At 42.7% G+C, this 20,637-nt stretch overlaps 1 protein-coding gene across 1 annotated transcript; it reads right to left on the bottom strand.

The window, feature by feature from the left end:
• Positions 1-381: 381 nt before the first annotated feature.
• On the bottom strand, positions 382-12,518 carry SUMO2 (small ubiquitin like modifier 2). Its single transcript, XM_073606187.1, has 4 exons — positions 12,362-12,518; positions 7,317-7,448; positions 3,403-3,474; positions 382-1,706 (listed from the first exon to the last, which is right to left on the bottom strand). Exons 1-4 carry the CDS (start codon positions 12,380-12,382, stop codon positions 1,644-1,646), a joined length of 288 nt encoding a protein of 95 aa, XP_073462288.1. The 5' UTR covers positions 12,383-12,518; the 3' UTR covers positions 382-1,643.
• Between the last annotated feature and the right edge of the window lie 8,119 nt (positions 12,519-20,637).

The following is a 20,637-nucleotide window of genomic DNA, read 5'->3' on the forward strand; positions in this document are numbered from 1 at the left end:
TGTACAGCAGTCTTTAAAATGAGCATCCCAAATAAGATCTTTGCAAGCTGTTTGGCTTGCTAGAAGTTGAAGTAGGAAGTCCTAACTTCAGAAGTTGGTCGGATGGCTGAGCCACGATTACAACCAAGACTGGACCCCAACACATCTGCCCTTGTTCATCACCATTATCTGGGGACTGATAATAGTAAATTACAGACCAACAAGCTTGGCTGTGCTTTGTGTCACTTACAGGAGAAGGACCCTGCATTTTTGTATCTGCTGAAAATGTTCTTTATCATCAGGTAAGGAAAAGATGCAATACGTTATATTTTTATTCTTGGGTTTAGTAATCCTTTAGCACTGCTGAGTTTCTAAGAACATTCATATTTCTGTTCACCAACAAAGTAGTAAAGTAATTTATTTTAAACAAGATTTAAACAACAAGATGTCAGAAGAGAAAAATCTACCTAAACTTTTTAAATCTTTTTACATCTTTCTAATTCTTCACCCAGCTACATGTAACAGCTACATACAAAAAGTTATAAAATCATTTCAGCTTCACAATAAAAAATAAGTTCAACTGAGAGGTGGGCTTGCTCCCTTAAATATGATAAACCTGGAATAAGAGTGCCTGTGAAAAATTGTAATGGAGAAGTTACCCCCCCCCAGTATCTGTCTCACATTATTCAATACCCCTGGATGGCTTTGTAAAAGGATAAAGCAAAATAACTTACAGGAATGAGCTGAAAGCATTTAAAAAAAAAAAGTTGAGCAGTGCAACACACCCACCATCTCAAGTTAACTTGGTCCAAAAGGGGGCAAATCTTTAAAAGGAAGAACACCATCAAGTTAGGGTCAGAGGAAGAGTGAATTTTTATACTGAACTATATCTGCTTTGTCCAAGCAAAATCTCAGAACTCCTCATCCTGTACCTCTATCCCAAAAGGTTAGGTTCACCATATTGCTACGGAATGATTCTTTGAAAAGGGAATATAAAGTCGCAAACCAACTGAACCTGCAAAATAATCAGACCTGATGAACTGGGGCTAGTTCACAAAAGCCATACGATAAACCCTACTTAAGGGACAAAACCAGTCACACAAGCCTATGCAAGAATATGAATGTTCAAACTTATCACAGATGAGCAGGCTTACCATTGCTTTGGATTAATGGACCCCTTTGAATCAGAGGTTGCCTGAACTCTGAGCCGCTGCATGACCTGTAGCTGAATATACAAGCCATCTCCTTAGTATTCACAGCAGTATCACATAACAGAGCCCTGTAGTAAAAAAGGACTGTGTGTGATATGTTTTATGGATACTAAGGAGCTGAAGGACAGAGTGTGTTATCAGCATTAGCCCATGTAGTTAGTTGAGGCAACAACTTATCAGATCTCAGGGAGCTCAAATAACCACCCTAATGAAACTAGGTGAGAAAGTTTAGATCTACCAAGTCTGCTTAATTATAACATAGGCCTAAGTGTTCAGATTCTTGCATGTTGTTTTCTTTAAAGTGGGGGTAACAAAACAGGGAGGGGGCAGTAGGAAAACATTCCCTAAAATAATACACATCCACCCTAATGTATGTACAGTACGGGAAGAGGGATGGAGATGAACATGTTCAAGTGGAGGCAGTGGGAAGCAGCTGGGTATTTATAGCTTGTTCTAGAAGTTTCCTCCTGTCTGCTGCTGGAACACATCAATTGTATCTTCATCCTCCATCTCCAACTACAAAAATAAGAAGTGTTCAGTCAGAACAATGAAAAACTAGCATATAAAATAGCCATTTAAGACAGGAATTGACACTTTCAAGTACATGTTGCACAAAGCAGAGTATGATTATGTTCATTTTGGGTAAAGTTAAAAACCATGTACGTGCTTCTTTGAAAGAACATCCATATATATTAATGCAATGCTCAAATATGCCTTCCTCCATGCGTAACTTGAAAATAAAACACAAATTGGAGTATTTCCATTAATGTCGTTTAAGCAAATGAACCGAAATGCCAACTTACACCTTTCTTTGATTAAAAACTAGATTTTCACCTGTTCACATGTTTCACAGCCATTTATGGTCTGGTCATCAAGATGCCTGCTCTTTGTAAATGCTCTAGGTGTCACACCATTAACCACCAAGGCTACAGTCAAGTAACCTATTGAAATATCTTGAAGTAGGTGTCATTGAACCCCTTTACACCCCCAGTAACCCATATGTGCAGCAGCAGAAAGCTGGGCTATTACTGCTCACACACACACACCGCATATATGCATTGCTGGGTGGGCAATATTTATGTGCTGGGAGCTTGAGCCCAGCACAAAGACTGAGCTGCCTGAAAAGGGCTCTTGGTCTGAGAAATCATCTGGGACAGGCTTCTGATGTGACCTGACAGCCAGTCACATGATCGTCAATCCTTCCGTTCTCCTAAAGACGCCAGGGCGGGCCATTTTATGCATATATAGCACTGTGTAAATCCTGCATTCAGTGGCCTTGACTTTTACAGCTTACCAGGCCTCAAAGTGGTTGTAAACTTTCAGGTTATTTTTATTAAAAAAAAAAATAAATAAATATATACCTATACTTGCCTGCTCTGTGCAAAACTTTTGCACAGAGCAGCCCCGATCCTCTTCTGGGGTCTCCCACTGGCACTGCAAGCTCCTCCCCATCAGGTGCCCCCACAGAAAGTCACATTACCCCAGGGGCACTCGTGGGCTCGTTAGAGTCCCACTAGGTCAAAAAATGCCAGCTGCCTGGCTGTAATGGTGATTTTATAATTTCAGTACTTCACTGGCTGCATGCTTGTTGCAGTTCAGAGCTTCATATACATTATGGAACCAATCAGATTAAAGCATTTTCTGATTGAGGTCTGAAGTGACAGCCTACATACTGCAAAAAACAGGATTTCTTAAAGTGTTTGTAAAGGCAGAATTTTTTTTTTTTATTTTTTATCTTAAATGCATCAAAAAAAAAAAAAAAAAAAAACCCCAGTGTACAGCAGGCCCGCCCCCTAATACTTACCTGAAGTACATCTGGATCCAGCTATGTTGGATGAGAGACTCTGCTGTCTGGGACTCCCCTCTTCATTGGCCAAGACAGCAGCGTGGCATCATTGGCTCCCACTGCTGTCAAAGTCAGTGAGCCAATGAGAAGAGAAAGGTGGAGGGCCGCAGCTCAGTGTCTGAATGGACACCGAACCTGCAGCTCGGCTCCCCCCATAGGCAGCTTGCTGTAGGGGCACTTAACAGGAGAAGGCCAAGAGCACAGAAGAGGGACCTGCCTGAGGAGGATCTGGACTGCTCTGTGCAAAACTACTACACAGCAGGTAAATAACACTTGTTAAAATTAACAAAGCAAGCGTTTAGTATGACTTCAATCATTATTCCACACAATTACCTAAATATCTGAAGACACATATGCCATATATACCTGTGCTGGTGTGTCCGTCTCATTAATTGGCTGACCATCAAACCGGAATCTAATTTGCCTCATTGACAAACCCTAGAATATAAAATGCATACCATGGATTAAACTACAAACTAATGCAATAAATTATTGCTACATTGTTTACTTGACACTATATCCAGGAAAGCATAAGACACATGCTTGCGGGGCATGTGTCTGGTGCTACATCCATTATTTTAATGGATGCAATACCAGACACATGCCCCCCAAGCAATACTATGGTCAGTACCTCACTGTGTCTCTCCATGTATGTTACATATTTGTATCACAACAGTTCTCTATATATTTATGCTTATATTTGATCATATGATATTTTTCTTTACAAGTGGTTTATAATTGTATTTATAACATGCAGGTTGATTTTGCCTTTTTCAATACAAATCTTTAACCATTGAAGTCTATAATAAAAAAAAAAAAAAATTAAAAACCCCTGGTCCTTTCCATAAAATGCAGATGTGCACTACATCCACAGGAAAACGTGTTAAATGGACTGTAGTGTGTTTAAACATTATGATTCATTAAGCAGCAGATGACTTAAGTACAAACTAAGCTTACACAGTGGCATGACAAAGTATTCGAACCCCTGGAATTAACTACAGACTGGCTTCAGGAAAAGAAAATGCACCTCTTGGAGCAGCCAAGTCAGAGCCCAGACCTTAAACCCATTGCAAGGATGTGAAATTACCTCAAAAGATCGTTCACACCAGACATTCTATAAAATGTGCTGGAGATGAAGCTGTTCTGTAAAGAGGAATGAGCAAAAATTCCTTCTAAACTTTCTGCAAATCTGATCTAGAGATACCAAAAGCGCTGCCAAAGGATGTTCGACCAGCTATAAAAACAAGGGTTCACCTGCTTTTTCTGCCAGTACTGAATGTTTAGTGGGTGTGTTGAATATAAGACATTTGAATCATTTGCATTATCCACTTAAACACATTGTGTTGGTCTATTGTGACTTGGATGAGGATCAGATGACATTTTACAGCAATTGCATAAAACCAGCTAATGCCAAGGGGTTTACATAGGGTTTCTTGTCACTGTACAGAATGATTTTGCAAAAAAAAAAAAAAAAAAAAAAAAAAAGTTAGTTAGTTACCAAAAAGGTACGGTAACTATTTTGGATCTATTGAATTACAGGTATGGATATTTTCAAATAGTGAAAGGATCATTTTAACCTTTAGAACACCCCTTTTAAGGCCTAATGTACACTGGATGTTTGACATTTTTACAACAGCTGTTTTTGGCCGTAGACTTTCTGCATTCATTAAAGAGGGAGTCCCGCAAATTTTTTTTTTTTTTACGTCAGCAGCTACAAATACTGCAGCTGCTGACTTTTAAAATAAGGACACTCACCTGTCCCCGAATCCAAACCGTCCCTCAGTAGCTGCCACCACCATTCTCTGTGAGGGAATCAGGAAGTGAAGCGTTGCGTCTTCACTTTCCGATTCCTTACTTTTTTTCAGTTGTAAAAATGCTCCAACGCTGATAAATGCTCAAAAATTTAATTCACCAGCATTTAACATTTTTGATCCAATGAAGAAAAATAAATAAATTAAAAAAACTAATGCGGAAAAACGCTAATGCAAAAAGTTGAAACTCACTGCAGAGCTACTGACGTTTTTATAACATTTTAACGTCCAGTGTGCATGAGGCCTTAGAGCCCTTTCTCACCGAGCCGCCCATAGCGTTGGTGGTAAAACGCCACTATTTTTAGCAGCGTTTTACCATCGGATTAGCAGCGCATTTCAGCCACTAGCGGGGGCACTTTTGCCCCCCGCTAGCAGCCGAGAAAGGGTTTAAACCGCCTGCAATAGTGGAGTTTTGCTGGCGGTATCCCAGCGCTGCCCCATTGATTTCAATGGGGAGCAGTGGTAAACACACCGCTCCAAAGAAGCGGCTGACAGGACTTTTCCTGACGTTCTGCCAGTGCAGCGCTCCGGTGTGAAAGCCCTCAGGCTTTCACACTGGAGACAATGCTGCAGCTGTTTGAGGGCAGCTTGCAGGCGCTATTTTTAATGCTATGGCACCTGCAAAACACCCTCGGTGTGAAAGGGGTCTTAGGGTGAACATGTTCCAGCTTCTGCACCTCTCCCCCCCCCAATCGCTTGACAGCAGACTGGGGTTACTCTCCATGCACCCCCAATGTCACTTTTTAAACTTTGCGCAGCTTTTTCAGGACTGTCCACAGCACTGCACCATTCTTTGTTTCCTGTGAATGAATTACATGTAACGTCATCCACCACGGCAGACGTACTTTTGACTGGAACTGCAGGTGCACCGATCAGCACACCCATAGTTCACCCACACTGCCTACAGCTCTGCAACAGCTGCCTATACAGAGGTACAGGGCAAAAGAGCTGTAGGTAGCATGTGCAGGAGCCCAACATAGCACCAGCGATCTGCTAATCATGGGTGCAAAGCATTCCAGGCTTCTGTTTAATAAATTCACATTGTTCTACCTGCAATAATATGTGCATTTAATATTTATGTAAAGGTGAACTTGGCCTTTAAACTGGCCATACATGGCTTGCAATTTGGCCAGTCCAGCAGGGACTGAAATTTTGATCTATGTATGGGCACTGTGCTTGTACAGAAATGATCCACTGATCAGACTTTTCTACAACCGCCTTGTTGGAATTTGCCCACTTGATCAGCGTTGCAGGGTATAGACTGCAGTGCTGATCAGTATAATCTGAAGGTGGGAGAAGTCTCCCTGCTGTCATAATACAATAGATCTGTGTGACAATTACCCCTTCCACTTCAAATGTGTAGATGAGGGGCATCAGGTCAGCTTGTTTCATTCAACTTGCTGGTTGAACGAAAACACTAATGCATGGGTTGCCAACCCTACTTTGCTCCAACTTGGATCAATGTAACCAGGTATATACACCAGACCTGTGGAACCCCTATAAGAGTTGGAAATCACTGTAGTAGGCATGGCTAACACCAATGACCACCACTGCTTCCAGGTCCCTTGCCTTCTGTGTTCACAAAGCAGCTGCCAAGACAGGAAAGCTAATGGAGATCACTGGAGTAGTGGTGTCTACTACAGCGATTTCCAGCGGTATGCTATATGTAAAGCAACATTTCTCCAAACTGGACTAATGCCACTATGTAAAAAATACCCATACCTAGAATTCTTCATTAACTACTTAAGGACCCCCCCCCCCCACCCAAGTTAAAATCATTTGCTAGAAAATTACTTAGAACCCCCAAATATCTTTTTTCCTAACACCCTAGAGAATAAAATGGCAGTCGTTGCAATACTTTGTCACACCGTACGTATTTGCGTTTCAAAGACAGGTATCCTATCCCCCCCCCCCCCCCAAGGTATGGGAGGGGGACACACAAATGAGCGGAAGTTCCACTTTTGGGTGGAACTCCGCTTTAAATGGAATTTAATGCATTTTTAAGCTTGAGAGAAAAAAAAAAAAAAAAAAAAAACACCTCACACACACACACACACACACACACGATGAGAGCCTAGACCTAAAGAACAGGGCCAGCCCTTTGTCTTCAGAACAGCTTCAGCCCAGGTTCACACTAGTGCGAACACAGTCATTAACAGTGTATTGACACCGGCAGCAGTTCACAGAGGGCAGTGTGAACTGGCGCTGTAATCGCACTGGTTCCTGCATTGCACAACTGTTAACCTAGGCTCACGCTTGAAAAGCTAAAACAATGTTACAAAAGTCCTGAACTGTGTGTAGAGAGATTGGATCTCTTTTTCAAAGAAAACAACTTCCACAAAATCTTGGTCATGCCATTACAGGAGTTTTTCCATTGTTAAAACAGTTCTAGTTTACAGAGCAATTTTCAAAATGATAGGTCCGAGTTTTTCAAAGGAATGGGGGAAAAAAAAATTTTTTTTTTGTTACCTGACGTTCACAATAAGCCTTCATAAGTTTATTAAGCGGTGTATGTCTCTTGATTTTAAATTGCACCACTGATCCATCTTGACCAGCCACTTTCAGGTTGATGTGATCATTGTTCTCAGTCTTAACACCTTCCTGCAACATAAATAAAAATTTAAGATCATAATTCATTTTCTGAACATTACTGTTAAAAACAAAAATGAACCCCTTTCATTGGTTCTCCATCCAGTGGTATCACCTTTCACTGGTAATCAGTGGGAGGGACAATGTTCACTTATAAATTGTTAAGCAGATCTTAGGTCAGTAGTTGCTTACCTTCTTGTCCATTGTCAATGGTCCTGCTGAGCAACATCAGTGGCAGAGGCCAATATATTCATCTGCGGAATGTTGGGTGCACGGACATTCAGTTTATAGTTTTATGTTAAAAGAGCTGCCGTGTTACTGAAGACAAAATATAATGCCTAGTACATACGATGAGAAAATTTGGGTGAAAAATACTGCTTTCAGAGCTATTGTCCGATAATCTGATCGTTGGTACACAACTTTGAGTGCCAATCATGACAGTTCATCTGTCCAATATTTTCATAATCTGTATGAGGCTCAATATACCGTGTCCCCAGCATCGTGGAAAGACAGTGCTTTTGAATACAGGCCAACAACTGTGCAGGCCCATATCACCTAGACGTCTGGCTTGGGTTGCTTAGCAGCCAAACACCTCAAATCCCAGGACATGAGTAGAGGCAGGCCAAGAGCTGGATTTCACCTCCTGTGTTTTACTTTTAACTATATCTACATTATAGAAGGCAACTGTACTACATTATACATGCTAGAGAAAGAGCAGCATGTGCTGCTGGGGAAGGAGGCCATCAACACAGGCTTGCTTCAAAGCCCAGCTCTGAAATTATGCAAATCTGACATATCCCGTAGGGGAGACAACATCAGCAGATAATTTTATAGTGCAAGGTCTGCTTTAATATGAACATTAGCTAGTGATAACAAAGATTTCAAAATTAAACTTTTCTGCAACTTCACCTGCTTTTCTTGGGGTGTTGCAGAGAAAGGACTTTGTTCCACGTCATAACAGTGAGACTGTCTCAGTGGCCTGGTTTTAACAACCTGTCGTTACTACCAAGTCCCCCCCCCCCCCCCCCAACTACTTACTTTCTTGTATGACAGATGGCATTACTAGATACTGAAATTGCAATTTGTAGACTATAGGATCCACAAAATCATTGGTGAGAGGAAGAAAAATTATATAAAAATAAATTCTAAACAAAAAATTGTGAGCAGGCAGGAGCTTTATTACAGAAAAGCCATGCAAGATCTCTTCTGCAGTAAAACAAACTTAATGAGTTTACTTCCTCTTTGTTTCCCTGCAAAGGTAAAGCATAATGGGCTACTATGCATTGCGTAGTAGCCCATTATGTGTCACTTACCTGACAAGGGAGCCTGCGATGTCACCGCTGTCCCTTCTCCTACGAAGCGTCCATCTTCTTTCCGGGTATCACAGCTCTGGTGCTGATTGGCCGGAGCCGCGATGACATCACTCCCGTGCATGCGCACTGGTGCCGCCACTAACGGCATGATTGCCGTTAGAGACGGCACGCTCAGTGCGCCGTAGACATCAGTGTCTGTCTTTTGGAAATATCTCCTCAACCATGTAGGTTGAGGAGATATTTTTTGCACCTACAGGTAAGCCTTACCTGTAGGTAAAAGTGGTCTGTAAGGGTTTACAACCACTTGCCGACCACCTTCCACCTACATACTGCGGCAAGGTGGCTCGGCTGCGCAAACCGACGTGGATCAAGAACAGCAATCTCCCTCATCTCCCAGGCAGCCCCCCCCCCATAGTGTTCAAAACCCCTCACAGCGAACAGTTAATCCCTTGATCTCCCCTAGTGTTAACCCCTTCCCTGCCAGCGCCATTTATACTGTGATCGGTGCATTTTTATAGCACTGTATTGTTGTCACTGGTCCCCAAAAAGTGTTATTTTGGGTCAGATTTGTCAGCTGCAATGTTGCAGTCCTGAAAAAAAAAAAAAAAAAAAAAAAATTTTCCACAGCTTACCAGTAAAACCAATAAAAGTCCCGAAATCTTTCCCCCATTTTGTAGACGCTATAACTTTTGCGCAAACCAATCGCTTGAGTTTTTAAAATAAAATGTATTTATATTTTTTTTGGATATGTATTATAGCAGGAAGTAGGGTTACACCGATACCAGTACAAATACTCCTCCACTCCCCCCCCCCCCCCCCCCCCACGCCAGTCATGGGGGGGGGGGGGGGTGTGGAACTACAGCCCACAGCAGGGAACCAGCAATACAATACTCCAGGAAGCAGACGATTTCCCAGTGAGATTATCTGTTGGATTCATTCACACCAGCAAACCATGCTATACTGCAGCCTCTGGTGTGCACAAGGCAATGCATCACACTTTTGGTACCTTTAGTGAAATGTCGCAAACTGAGCTCAGGACAGTTGCTACACAGAGGTGGGGGGGGTACACTACAGACAGGAGGTTTTAAAAGAAGGAGTGATCAATGCACAAAGCGTACCAGATCCTGGCATTTAAACTGAACACAGTATATACACACACACCACACTGGTGCCCCTGGACCACATTTTTTAAAGGACAACTTTTCCTTAAAAAAAAAAAAAAAAAAAAAACTAACAGAACTGAAGCCAAACTACAGCTAATACTTTATCGGTCTCAGCAGTTTTTTTTCCATTTGGGATAAAGGTTTTACATAAATACTGACCATTGTGATAAGGACCCCTGATGGTAGTTAACCACTTCCATACAGGGCATTTTCACCCCCTTCCTGCCCAGGACCATTTTCAGCTTTCAGCGCTGTCGCACTTTGAACAACAATTGCGCGGTCATACTATACTGTACCCAAATGAAATTTTTATCATTTTTTTTCCCCACTAATAGAGCTTTCCTTTGGTGGTATTTAATCACCCCTGCATTTTTTATTTCTTGTGCTATAAACAAAACAAGAGTGACAAGTTTGAAAGAAAAAAAAAAAAAAAAAAAAAAAAACCACAATATTTTTTACTTTGATATAAGTATCCAAATTTTTTTTAAACAAATTTTTTTCTCAGTTTAGGCCGATACGCATTCTTCACATATTTTTGGTAAAAAATATCGCAATAAGCGTATATTTATTGGTTTGCGCAAAAGTTATAGCGTCTACAAAATAAGGGGATAGATTTATAGACTCCTGGGCTGCCTGGAAGGCTGCGCCGTCATATGACGGCAGCCCAGGATAACAGCTGCACGTCCCGCCGTCATAAGTGGTTAATGGTTTATCTTATCCCTGTAAACTAACAGGTGGAAGAAAGCTTGTTCCTTTGAAAAAACAGGAGACTTACTGGCCAGATAAAAATGAAATAAATCCTAATACAATAAAACAAATGCAGCCACCACATCTAAGAAAGCTCTGCTTCCTACAGTAAAAAGTACAGCATCACTTCAATATACAGGTTTAATTTTACTTTAAATGATTTCGGCCAGGCCTTCCATGAAAACCGCAATTCTACTTGAAAAGAATGCTCTGGATAAACTATTTTATGTAGTGATAGAACATTGTATCAGTCCAGAAAATAGTGGATGTTAGACCAGTCCTGTGCACTAAGGCTTCATTCTCATGAGGCGGATCCGCTGCCATGGAGTCCGCCAGCTCAGAGGGAGATCTCTCCGTTGAGCGGGCGAATGACAGGTCCCTCTCTGATCACTGAGTGGGGGAGGGGCTTGTCAAGCACCGCTGGTTGCTATGGACAGATCGGACGAAAAACGGACAGCATGTCAGTTTTCATCCGATTGGGACAGATCTGAACGTAGGGCCATCCATCTGATTTTAATGGATCGACCAGGTCAGATGTCAGCGGACATGTCTCCGCTGACATCCGTCGTTCCATTGACTAGCATGGAGTGCCCGTTCAGGTCCGCTGACAAAACTGACAGGCAGACCTGAACGGTCCAACAGTGTGAAAGGGGCCAAAGGCTTCATGTACACGGGACGTTTTTAAAACTTCTGAACAATTTAACTGGACAGATAGTGACCCACGTTTAAAATGCCCATTTTCCCCACAAAAAAAAAAAGCCCAACTGCTGCTCAACGTCCATTTACCAGCAGCAGTGTACATGAAGCGAGGGAAAGGATCCTTGTAGCAGTCAATCACATGCAGCCGAACGATGGGGGTCTCAGCAGCCTATCACAGGAAAAAAAAAATTGGGGGGGGGGGGGGCTGGGTTCCCAGAGGTGGCCAATCACAGGTAATTAGGGATCCAGCAGTGGCCAATCACAGGTAGAAAAATGATTGGGGTCCCAGCAGCAGCCAATCACAGACAAATGATTGGGGTCCCAGCAGCAGATCACAGACAAATGATTGGGGTCCCAGTCCTGTATACACATGTAGAGTCTGTGATATCAGACATACCTCCCAACATTATGAGATGTGAATGAGGGACACCTAACAAAAACAACTATGTAGGCATAGGACACACCCCCTTTAGAAAAAAAAAAAATAATTATATATATATATATATATATATATATATATATATATATTCAATCCACAAGGACTTTTTTCCCCCAATACTATTCCTTTATATTGGCTTTTAAAATGTACAAATGCAGCAATTTAGAAATTGGATGAAAGGTTTAGCACTGGGAAACACTTTTTGAAGGATAAAAAGTGCATTTTATATTCAAGTATATGGATCAGACCAAAATGAGGGACAAATGAGGGGGAAAGAGGGACAGTCCCTCCGAATCAGGGACATTTGGGAGCTCTGTAATCAGCGTATATCCGGGCAGCAGATCCCGCTCCCCTTGTATGTGTGATGATAAATGTCCCCGGAGTACATGAACTCCTCCATCACTCGTCCTCTCCTCCATACATATACAGCCCGCTATCCCTCCCAACACATGGACTCCATGAGCCCGGCCTCCCCGTACTCAGGCCTCCGTCCCCGCTCCTACACTCCAACCGTGCCCCCCCCACTGTTCCCGCTCTGCCTCTACACCGGCCCTCAAACGGTACCTTTGGTTTGTCGTCTGCCATGGTCGCTCCTGTGCCGGTAACCGGTAGTATCGTCGGTGCCGCCTCCTCTTCACAAAGAGCCTGAACCCGCGCGGTTCGTGTGGCGGGGGCGTGCACGCAGCACTGCTTATAAAGCGCGCTGTGCGTGCGCGGCCCCGCCTTAGACACGCCCCCCACGCTAAGAGGAAGCCCGCTCTGTGCAGCACGTGGCGGAGAGGGCTAGTCCTGCGATTGTTGTGTGCGGGCTGGGATCATGTGACCTATTACTTGCAGATACACGAGCTCTGATTGGCTGTTATTTCAGTGAGAATTGTTCCAGTTTCTGTCCAATAAAGGGCTCATTGCACACAGCAGCAGCATGGCTCCCAACTGTCCCTGATTTCTAGGGACTCTCCCTGAATTGGCACAAAGTCCCTCTTTCCTCCTCATGTGTCCCTCATTTTGGTTTGATTTATAGCATTGTATATAAAATGCACAATTTACCTTTCAGATAGTGTTTCCCAGTTAGGGTTGTCACAGGGTGACCACATGTCCCGCATTTTGCAGGTCTGTCCCCGGGCACCTTCATTCCAGGACAATACAGTGTCCCAGAATGAAACTGACACTGCCACCCACCTCCAAGGCTGATCTGATGCCCCCAAAAAAGGCCACCACATCGCCTCTTTACTCACTGACAGTACTTGTCCAGGCCGGGAATGTCTAGAGAGGCACAATCCCCACCCCCTGCTTGTGATTGGAGAAATCATAAATCCTGCCTCCTTCGTGTAATCACTGTAGAGCCAGCATTGGAACAAGGTAAAACGGGTCTCGGCCGGCCAGGACAAGTACTGTCAGTGAGTAAAGTGGTGACGCGGTGGCCTTTTTTGAGGTGCGTGATCGATGCTTCTGGGTAAAGCGCGCACCTACCACCCCAGCTGTGCTGTGATTCGTTACAGCACAAGCTGATTTTTAGGAAGGGGGTTTCCCTAAATGGCAGTTTGGAAATGTGGTCACCCTACTTGTCACCTGTACGGGATTGACCCGGACGGTCCAGGTTTTGACACTTATGACTCCACCTGAAACCTGGACACACAGCATACCTCCAGTCCCAACATCAGTGAAATCTGTTCTGGGGATGGAGCCAGTGCCGATCCACTGAGGGCTTCTGTTGGCTATTCAGCGCCTGTCTGTGCTCCTCTCCTCCCTCCCCGCCGTCTCAGTGATCTCCTTTAAAGTCATTTGTTGCTAGGACAGTGTCGGTTAGGCCCATATCCTAACAACTGATGGGGGAGGGAAAAAGCATCTCCAGCTCCGCCCCCTCACTCAAGCTCCTAGACCAGTGCACTTTTTAGATTGCATCGACTTCTCTGCTGGTGGCACACACAACCTTCCCTGCTCTCCCTGCACCTACAACAGAGGAGGAGGAAAAGCAGGGTGGGGTATGCACACTCCAGCCTCGCGCCTGCAGCATCTCGGGCAGCCTGACTTGCTGTAAGGTACAGTACAATCTCTTCTGTGGAGTAGAGGGGTACTGTGCACTGGACAGGGAGGAGGGGAAAGGTCTGGAAGAAAAAGAGAGGGGCGCTCTGGGGGGAGGGGGCAGAAATTTGGAGAAAGAGCTGGGCATGGGGCCATGGGGTACAAGAAAAAGAACCGCTGCTCCAGGTGTATTGAAATAAAGCTGGTTGGAATGTCTCATGGAGTGCCAGCCCGGCCCACCTCCGTGGGAAACTTGGACAGAAAGAAGAAAGAAATGGCTGCACATCCAGAGCTTCTGATTTCCTTTCATTTTGTTCACAAAGATAACACCAAAGACACCAAACTGCAGTCACGTAGATGCACTTCACACATACATCTTGTGCTTAATCATTACAATGACTGAAACAACTGATGGATCTTAAATAGACCGCCCCAATAGCTACAAGTGTTATGGGGGGTGGTGAGGTTCAGTAGTGAAAACACCACCCAATCAATTACCAAACTTCAGCCCCAAAGAGCATCCGTCTGGAGATTTGAATAAGAAAATAAGACTGAAGGTGCATGCTCCCATACATCCCAAGAGATCCTGCATCAGGGCGGCACAGTGGAGTAGTGGATAGCACTTTCGCCTAGCAGTAAGAAGGGTTGCTGGTTTGAATCCCAACCACGACAGTACCTGCCTGGAGTTTGCATGTTCTCCCTGTGCCTGCGTGGGTTTCCTCCAGTTACTCTGGTTTCCTCCCACACTCCAAAGACATGCTGGTAGGTTAATTGGATCCTGTCTAAATTGTCCTTAGTATGTATGAATGTGAGTTAGGGATCTTAGATTGTAAGCTCCTTGAGGGTAGGGGCTGATGTGAATGTACAATGAATATGTAAAGCACTGTGTAAATTGATGGTGCTATATAAGTAACTGAAATAAATAAATAACTACACATGGGAGCATGAACCAACAATCACATATAAACATAGCAATTGATAACATAAACCAATAAAAACATTGAAATGGGAGAAAAACAAGCAGTGGATACACATACATAAAATCTGAAAAAAGATCAACATGATAAAAAGTACATATATGTATATATGCATGTGCCCCCACACATGCACACAAGGGACGTACATATGAAATCATTTATTCATCCATACTGGACCAAAGAAGAATCCAACACAAAATGCATGTGCATCTATATACATAAACATGCATACATACATCAAAAGAAACTACCTCTATTATAGAATCCATAAGCGCACCAATATTTCAGTGTCTATGCAGACTAGATGTAGCACCCAAGCACTGGATCCACACATATGCAATGTGCATATATCAAAGTAAGTCCGGATCTAATGTATCTACATAAAAACACTTGCAGATAGAGATGATAAGGACTACTTTCGGTTACGTATTTCATTTTTACTGTTTTTTCTCTGAGGGGTCACTTTATTGATTAATTCGGTTCTATTTTTATGTCTGGCTATAGTAAGTGCTCTCTGGAGCATCCACCTGGGATATCCCCCACTGTAGAAACCTCCCATATATAGACTTTGCCTCCCTTCCAAATTGATCGTTATCGCTGCAAATGCGCCTAACACGTAGAATTTGGCCAACAGGGATCCCCCTGATTGTGTGTCTTGGGCGGCCCGACTGGGCAAGTAAGAGAGAATTGCCTGAGAGTGGTTTCCTGTAGAGGGTAGAACATACTAACATCTAAAAAACACATGGAGCTGCTGTCAGCAGCGCCAGTAAATGGCAGATTGAAATCATTATCATTAAAGTATGTAAGCGTGGATGGCATAAGATCCACTCCCCCACATACAACCAACAAGAGATCGTCAATGACTCTAAGACAAACGACAATCCTAGCTCTATAGGGATTTCCACCCCCAAAGATGTGGGACCATTCCCACCAACCCATATATAGGTTGGCCAACGAGGGTGAATAGGAGACATTATAAACTAGCCTGTGATTTATGCCCACCTGCACTCTGTACATAAGCAATCCTGAACCCTACACTCTGAATGTAACACACTCCTGGACTCTGCACTCTGAATGTAACACACTCCCGAGCCCTGCACTCGGAGTATAACGCATTCCTCAACCCTGCACTCTGAATGTAACGCACTCCTGAACCCTGCACTCTGAATGTAACTCACTCTTGATCCCTACACTCAGAGTGTAACGCAATCCTCAACCCCACACTCTGAATGTAACGCAATCCTGAACCCAGCACTCAGAATGTAACGCACTCCTGATCCCTGCACTCTAAATGTAACTCAGTCTTGATCCCTGCACTCAGAGTGTAACGCAATCCTCAACCGTGCACTCTGAATGTAACGCACTTCTCAAACCTGCACTCTGAATGTAACGCAATCTTGAACCCTGCACTTTGAATGTAACGCACTCCTCTATCCTGCACTTTGAATGTAACGCACTCCTAATCGCTGCCCTCAGAATGTAACACACTCCTCAACCCTGCACTCTGAATGTAAAGCACTCCTCAACCCTGCACTCTGAATGTAACGCAATCCTGAATGCTGCATTCTGAATGTAACGCACTCCTTAACCCTGCACTGTAGCCGTAGGCCTCATTTACACTTTTTTTTCTAACTGCCCCCGCTTTTACCACATGTACTTGAAGAGGATGCAGTAGGGGGGTGCTGATATAAGGAGACTCTGATCTAAGGGGGGTCTGTAGGGGGGTGCTGACTGCTAATCTAATGACCACCAACCATTAGATCAGCAGTCAGCACCCATTGGAGACAACCATCAGCTCACATTCCCCATCTATCATTGCCCCCTCCTTCCTTAGAGACCTCCATTGGATGAGAGAGATCCCCCTTATCTCAGCACTCCCTGTCCTCTTTAAGTAAAAAAAAAAAGAAAAATTGCTGTGTGCCATTAAAGTGTTCAGGTTTGGCTTGAGGAAAAAGTGGCAACCCTATTCCCAGTGCTAAACCTTTCAATTAAATTGCTGCATTTATAAATTGCAAAAGCCAGTATAAAGGAAAAGTAATGGTTAAAAAAAAAGCACTTCTGGGTTTAACTTATCAATTTTTTTGTATAGTCCTCCTTTAAGGGGGCATGTCAGGGGGTGTGTCCTATGCCTACTTACTTTTGCTAATAGGTGTCCCTCATTCCCATCTCAAAAAGTTGGTAGGTATACACACAGACATAATTAAAGGATATTGTCTGCTACCTCTCTCTGCCAATCCCTCCACTGGCTGCCACTCACCCAACAAATTAAATTCAAAATACTAACAACAACGTACAAGCCATCCACAACTCTGCCACCAGCTACATCACTAACCTAGTCTCAAAATACCAACCAAATTGTGCCCTTCGTTCCTCCCAAGACTTCCTGTTCTCTAGCTCCCTCGTCACCTCCTCCCGGACTTCTCCCGAGCCTCTCCCATCCTTTGGAATTCCCTACCCCAATCTGTCCGACTATCTCCAACTCTTTCCACCTTTAGACGTTCATAAGATCACCCCCCACAGTTAATACCTTTTGTATCATTTGACCCTCCCTTCTAGATTGTAAACTCTAATTAGCAAGGCCCTCTAATTCTTCCTGTATGGAATTGTATTGAAACTGTACTGTAAAGCGATGCACAAACTGTTGGCGCTATATAAATCCTGTATAATAATAATAGTAATAATAATAAGTCCTACTTTTAAAAACAGGCAACAAATGCACATGGATTTGTATGAAGAAAAAAATGTGCATTAGTTGTCTTTTTCCAAATCAGCCTGCAAAACATTGGATTGTGGGTGGGTGCAATACCAGACTCCTACAGCTCCCTGTATGTACAGAGATGATGGCCTTCGTCTGAAGGAAGTTTCAATGGACTATGAGTGTGATATATAGAACGGAAGCTTAGTCCCCAACCAAGCTACCTTAGAGGACAAAGACAATTGGGCTATTGCGGAACAAGTGAAATCAGTATAGATATGAACAATTGTATAGAAAATTATATAAAAGTTTATTAATACATATTTAATACAAGGCAAATAACCAAAGACAAATTAAAAGCATAGTAACAATCCATGAGTATCACCAAGATAATGGTTCCCAATAGGGGAAGATCACAATGGGATAGTGATCACGGCTAGCGTCTCAACTAGTTTCGCCGACTATGGCCGCTTCGTCAGGAGAATATCTGCAATTTGATTGACAAATGATCAAAAGCATAACAATTGACCAAATAATAACAGTACATAAAATCAATACAACATATACATGGGGAAAGAGCGGAGTTGCTTACCAGTACCCAGAGTAAAGGACGTCAAAAGAGGGTCCCCCGTGGCGACTAGGGGGGATTTGCAAGTCAATGGACTGGTATCTAAATGGATGGATTAAGGCTGTTGAAGTGAAGAGCTTCAAAAAACATATGAGGAAAATTGTGACTGTAGTGAGAGTGTGGAGTAGAAAAGAGAAGGGATGGGAAGAGGGGAAAAAAGGAGGGGTACGTTCCCCCTTTTTTCCCCTTTTCCCATCCCTTCTCTTTTCACCTCCACACTCCCACTACAGTCACAATTTTCCTCATATGTTTTTTAAAGCTCTTCATTTCAACAGTCTTAATCCATCCATTTAGATACCAGTCCATTGACTTGCAAATCTCCCTCTAGTCGCTACGGGGGACCCTCTGGTGACGTCCTGTACTCTGGGTATGCCGGGTACTGGTAAGCAACTCCGCTCTTTCCCCTTGTATATGTTGTATTGATTTTATGTACTGTTGTCATTATTTGGTCAATTGATATGTTTTTGATCATTTGTCAATCAAATTGCAGATATTCTACTGACGAAGCGGCCATAGTCCGCAAAACTAGTTGAAATGCTATCCGTGATCAACTATGCCATTGTCTTCTTCCCCTATTGGGGACCATTATCTTGGTGATACATATGGATTGTTACCATGCTTTTATTCTGTCTTTGGTTATTTGCCTTGTATTAAATATGTATTAATAAACTTTTATATAATTTTCTATACAATTGTTTATATCTATACTGATTTCACTTTTACCGCAATAGCCCAATCATCTTTGTCCTCTAAGGTAGCTTGGTTGGGGACTAAGCTTCCGTTCTATATATCTCTCAAATTCTGGATGATGGTACAAATGTTTATATTTAAAAAAAAAATATTCTATTATTACTACTGTCTTAGAGGCCACATCTTTATTTCCGGACTATGAGTGTGGTGATCAGCGCACATGTATTCTACAAGTCCATCTGCCACAATTGGAAACGGGACGGCCTATATAGCCACCTGTTCACTTTCAGACTGTGGGCCATGCGGTACCCACTGTGATTACTGGGCTCGTCCAGGGAACACCTCAGAGGGCTTCAGGATAGCAAACGGAGGGAGACAGAGGAACATCCATCCCTTGATCCTCTGCATTGAATGAAGCCAGAAGTAACAATGATTTAGACCAGTGGTTTTTTCAGTCAAGGCACCCTTTTAAATGATGCACATCTCGAGGCACCCTCCAAAATTATGGATAGTCTTGAGGCGCCCCTTGAGGCGCCCCATTCTAAAATGTAAAAACTATTCAGATAGTTTTACATAAAGCAGCAACATCAATACATGTAGGACACCCAACGTTAAAGGTGATTTATTCTTCCAAAGCAAATACAACTTTGCAAGCTGGTACTGACTATTATTCCAATGTTTCTCTTCTCCCTCAGTTTTTCGCTATCACTTAGCTAATGACACACCAAAGCTGATGGAGAGAGGCAAGGGAGGGTCAAACAAGGATGATTTGAAGGCAACTGACATCCTCCTTATCAGCGGATAATGTCATTGATCGTTAGGATGCTGGCAGTTGGAAGGTCGTAATAGTGTACAATGAAAACCTGTGGTTTTGTGTAACCAAAAGGCAGGTTTCATCCACCCACTGGCTTGTATACAATTTTGGGGCAATTTTTAGGCATTTTACCAATGCACCCCTGAAGAAACCCAAAGGCACCTCAGGGTGCATGGGCACCCTGGTTGAAAAATTCTGAGGCAGTCACTTCTGGTTTCAGAGCTGTCATTGGGAAGCAGCTTACCAAGTAGATCTGTGCTCAGTTAGTTACTTTGGAGGGCAGGGGAGACATAGGGGTCTAATAATATAAGACATCAAAAAGGATAATCGCACTATAGATACAATTTTTTGCATGTGAAAGAATCAACACTAAAATGAATAAATAAAAAAAAGTAAATGAACCCGGTTGCTGCTGTTAGAATTTGTAATATATATATATATATATATATATATATATATATATATATATATATATATATATATACTGTATATATATATATATATATATATATATATATATATATATATATATATAAAAACCAAAATCACTGCTCCAATGATGTGTCTGTGTCAACTGTGATAACCTTGCTTCAATACCATAAAATTTCCAGTGTTATTAACACAGTAATTTAAACCAAACATAAAATAGTGTATGGGCTAGGTATCAATATGTATCCCCAGTGTAGATGTGTCTTACAAACCAACAGTTTCTAAATACCAAAAAATCAAGGATTCCACATCAAAGTATAAAACACTAAAGTGTTCACAAAACGATCCAACACTTGTGCAAAACTCCAACAGTGTTGACGGTGATCTATCCAAAGTCCTCAATCTGTGCTCCATGCTTAATCATACAAAAAATAGTCCTCTTTAAAAACACGCTCTCCTGTGATTCCACACCTTCACCTTAAAGTGGTTGTAAACCCCATTTATGAAATTTGACCTAAGCACATATATTAGTAGTGTTTACTTATCCCTCTCCAAAGCACTAAGTGCTGTGTCTTTCTGCTGCTC

Source organism: Aquarana catesbeiana, linkage group LG12 (genome assembly GCF_042186555.1).
Source record: "Aquarana catesbeiana isolate 2022-GZ linkage group LG12, ASM4218655v1, whole genome shotgun sequence".
NCBI lineage: Eukaryota > Metazoa > Chordata > Amphibia > Anura > Ranidae > Aquarana > Aquarana catesbeiana.

Bases quoted from the DNA above. Each gene is read 5' to 3' on its own strand.
- SUMO2 (XM_073606187.1), bottom strand. From the start codon at position 12,382: ATGGCAGACGACAAACCAAAG. The intron at 7,449-12,361 runs GTACCGTTTGAG...TTTATGTTGCAG, and splicing joins TGGCAGACGACAAACCAAAG to GAAGGTGTTAAGACTGAGAA. The intron at 1,707-3,402 runs GTATATATGGCA...TTATTTTTGTAG, and splicing joins AGACGGACACACCAGCACAG to TTGGAGATGGAGGATGAAGA.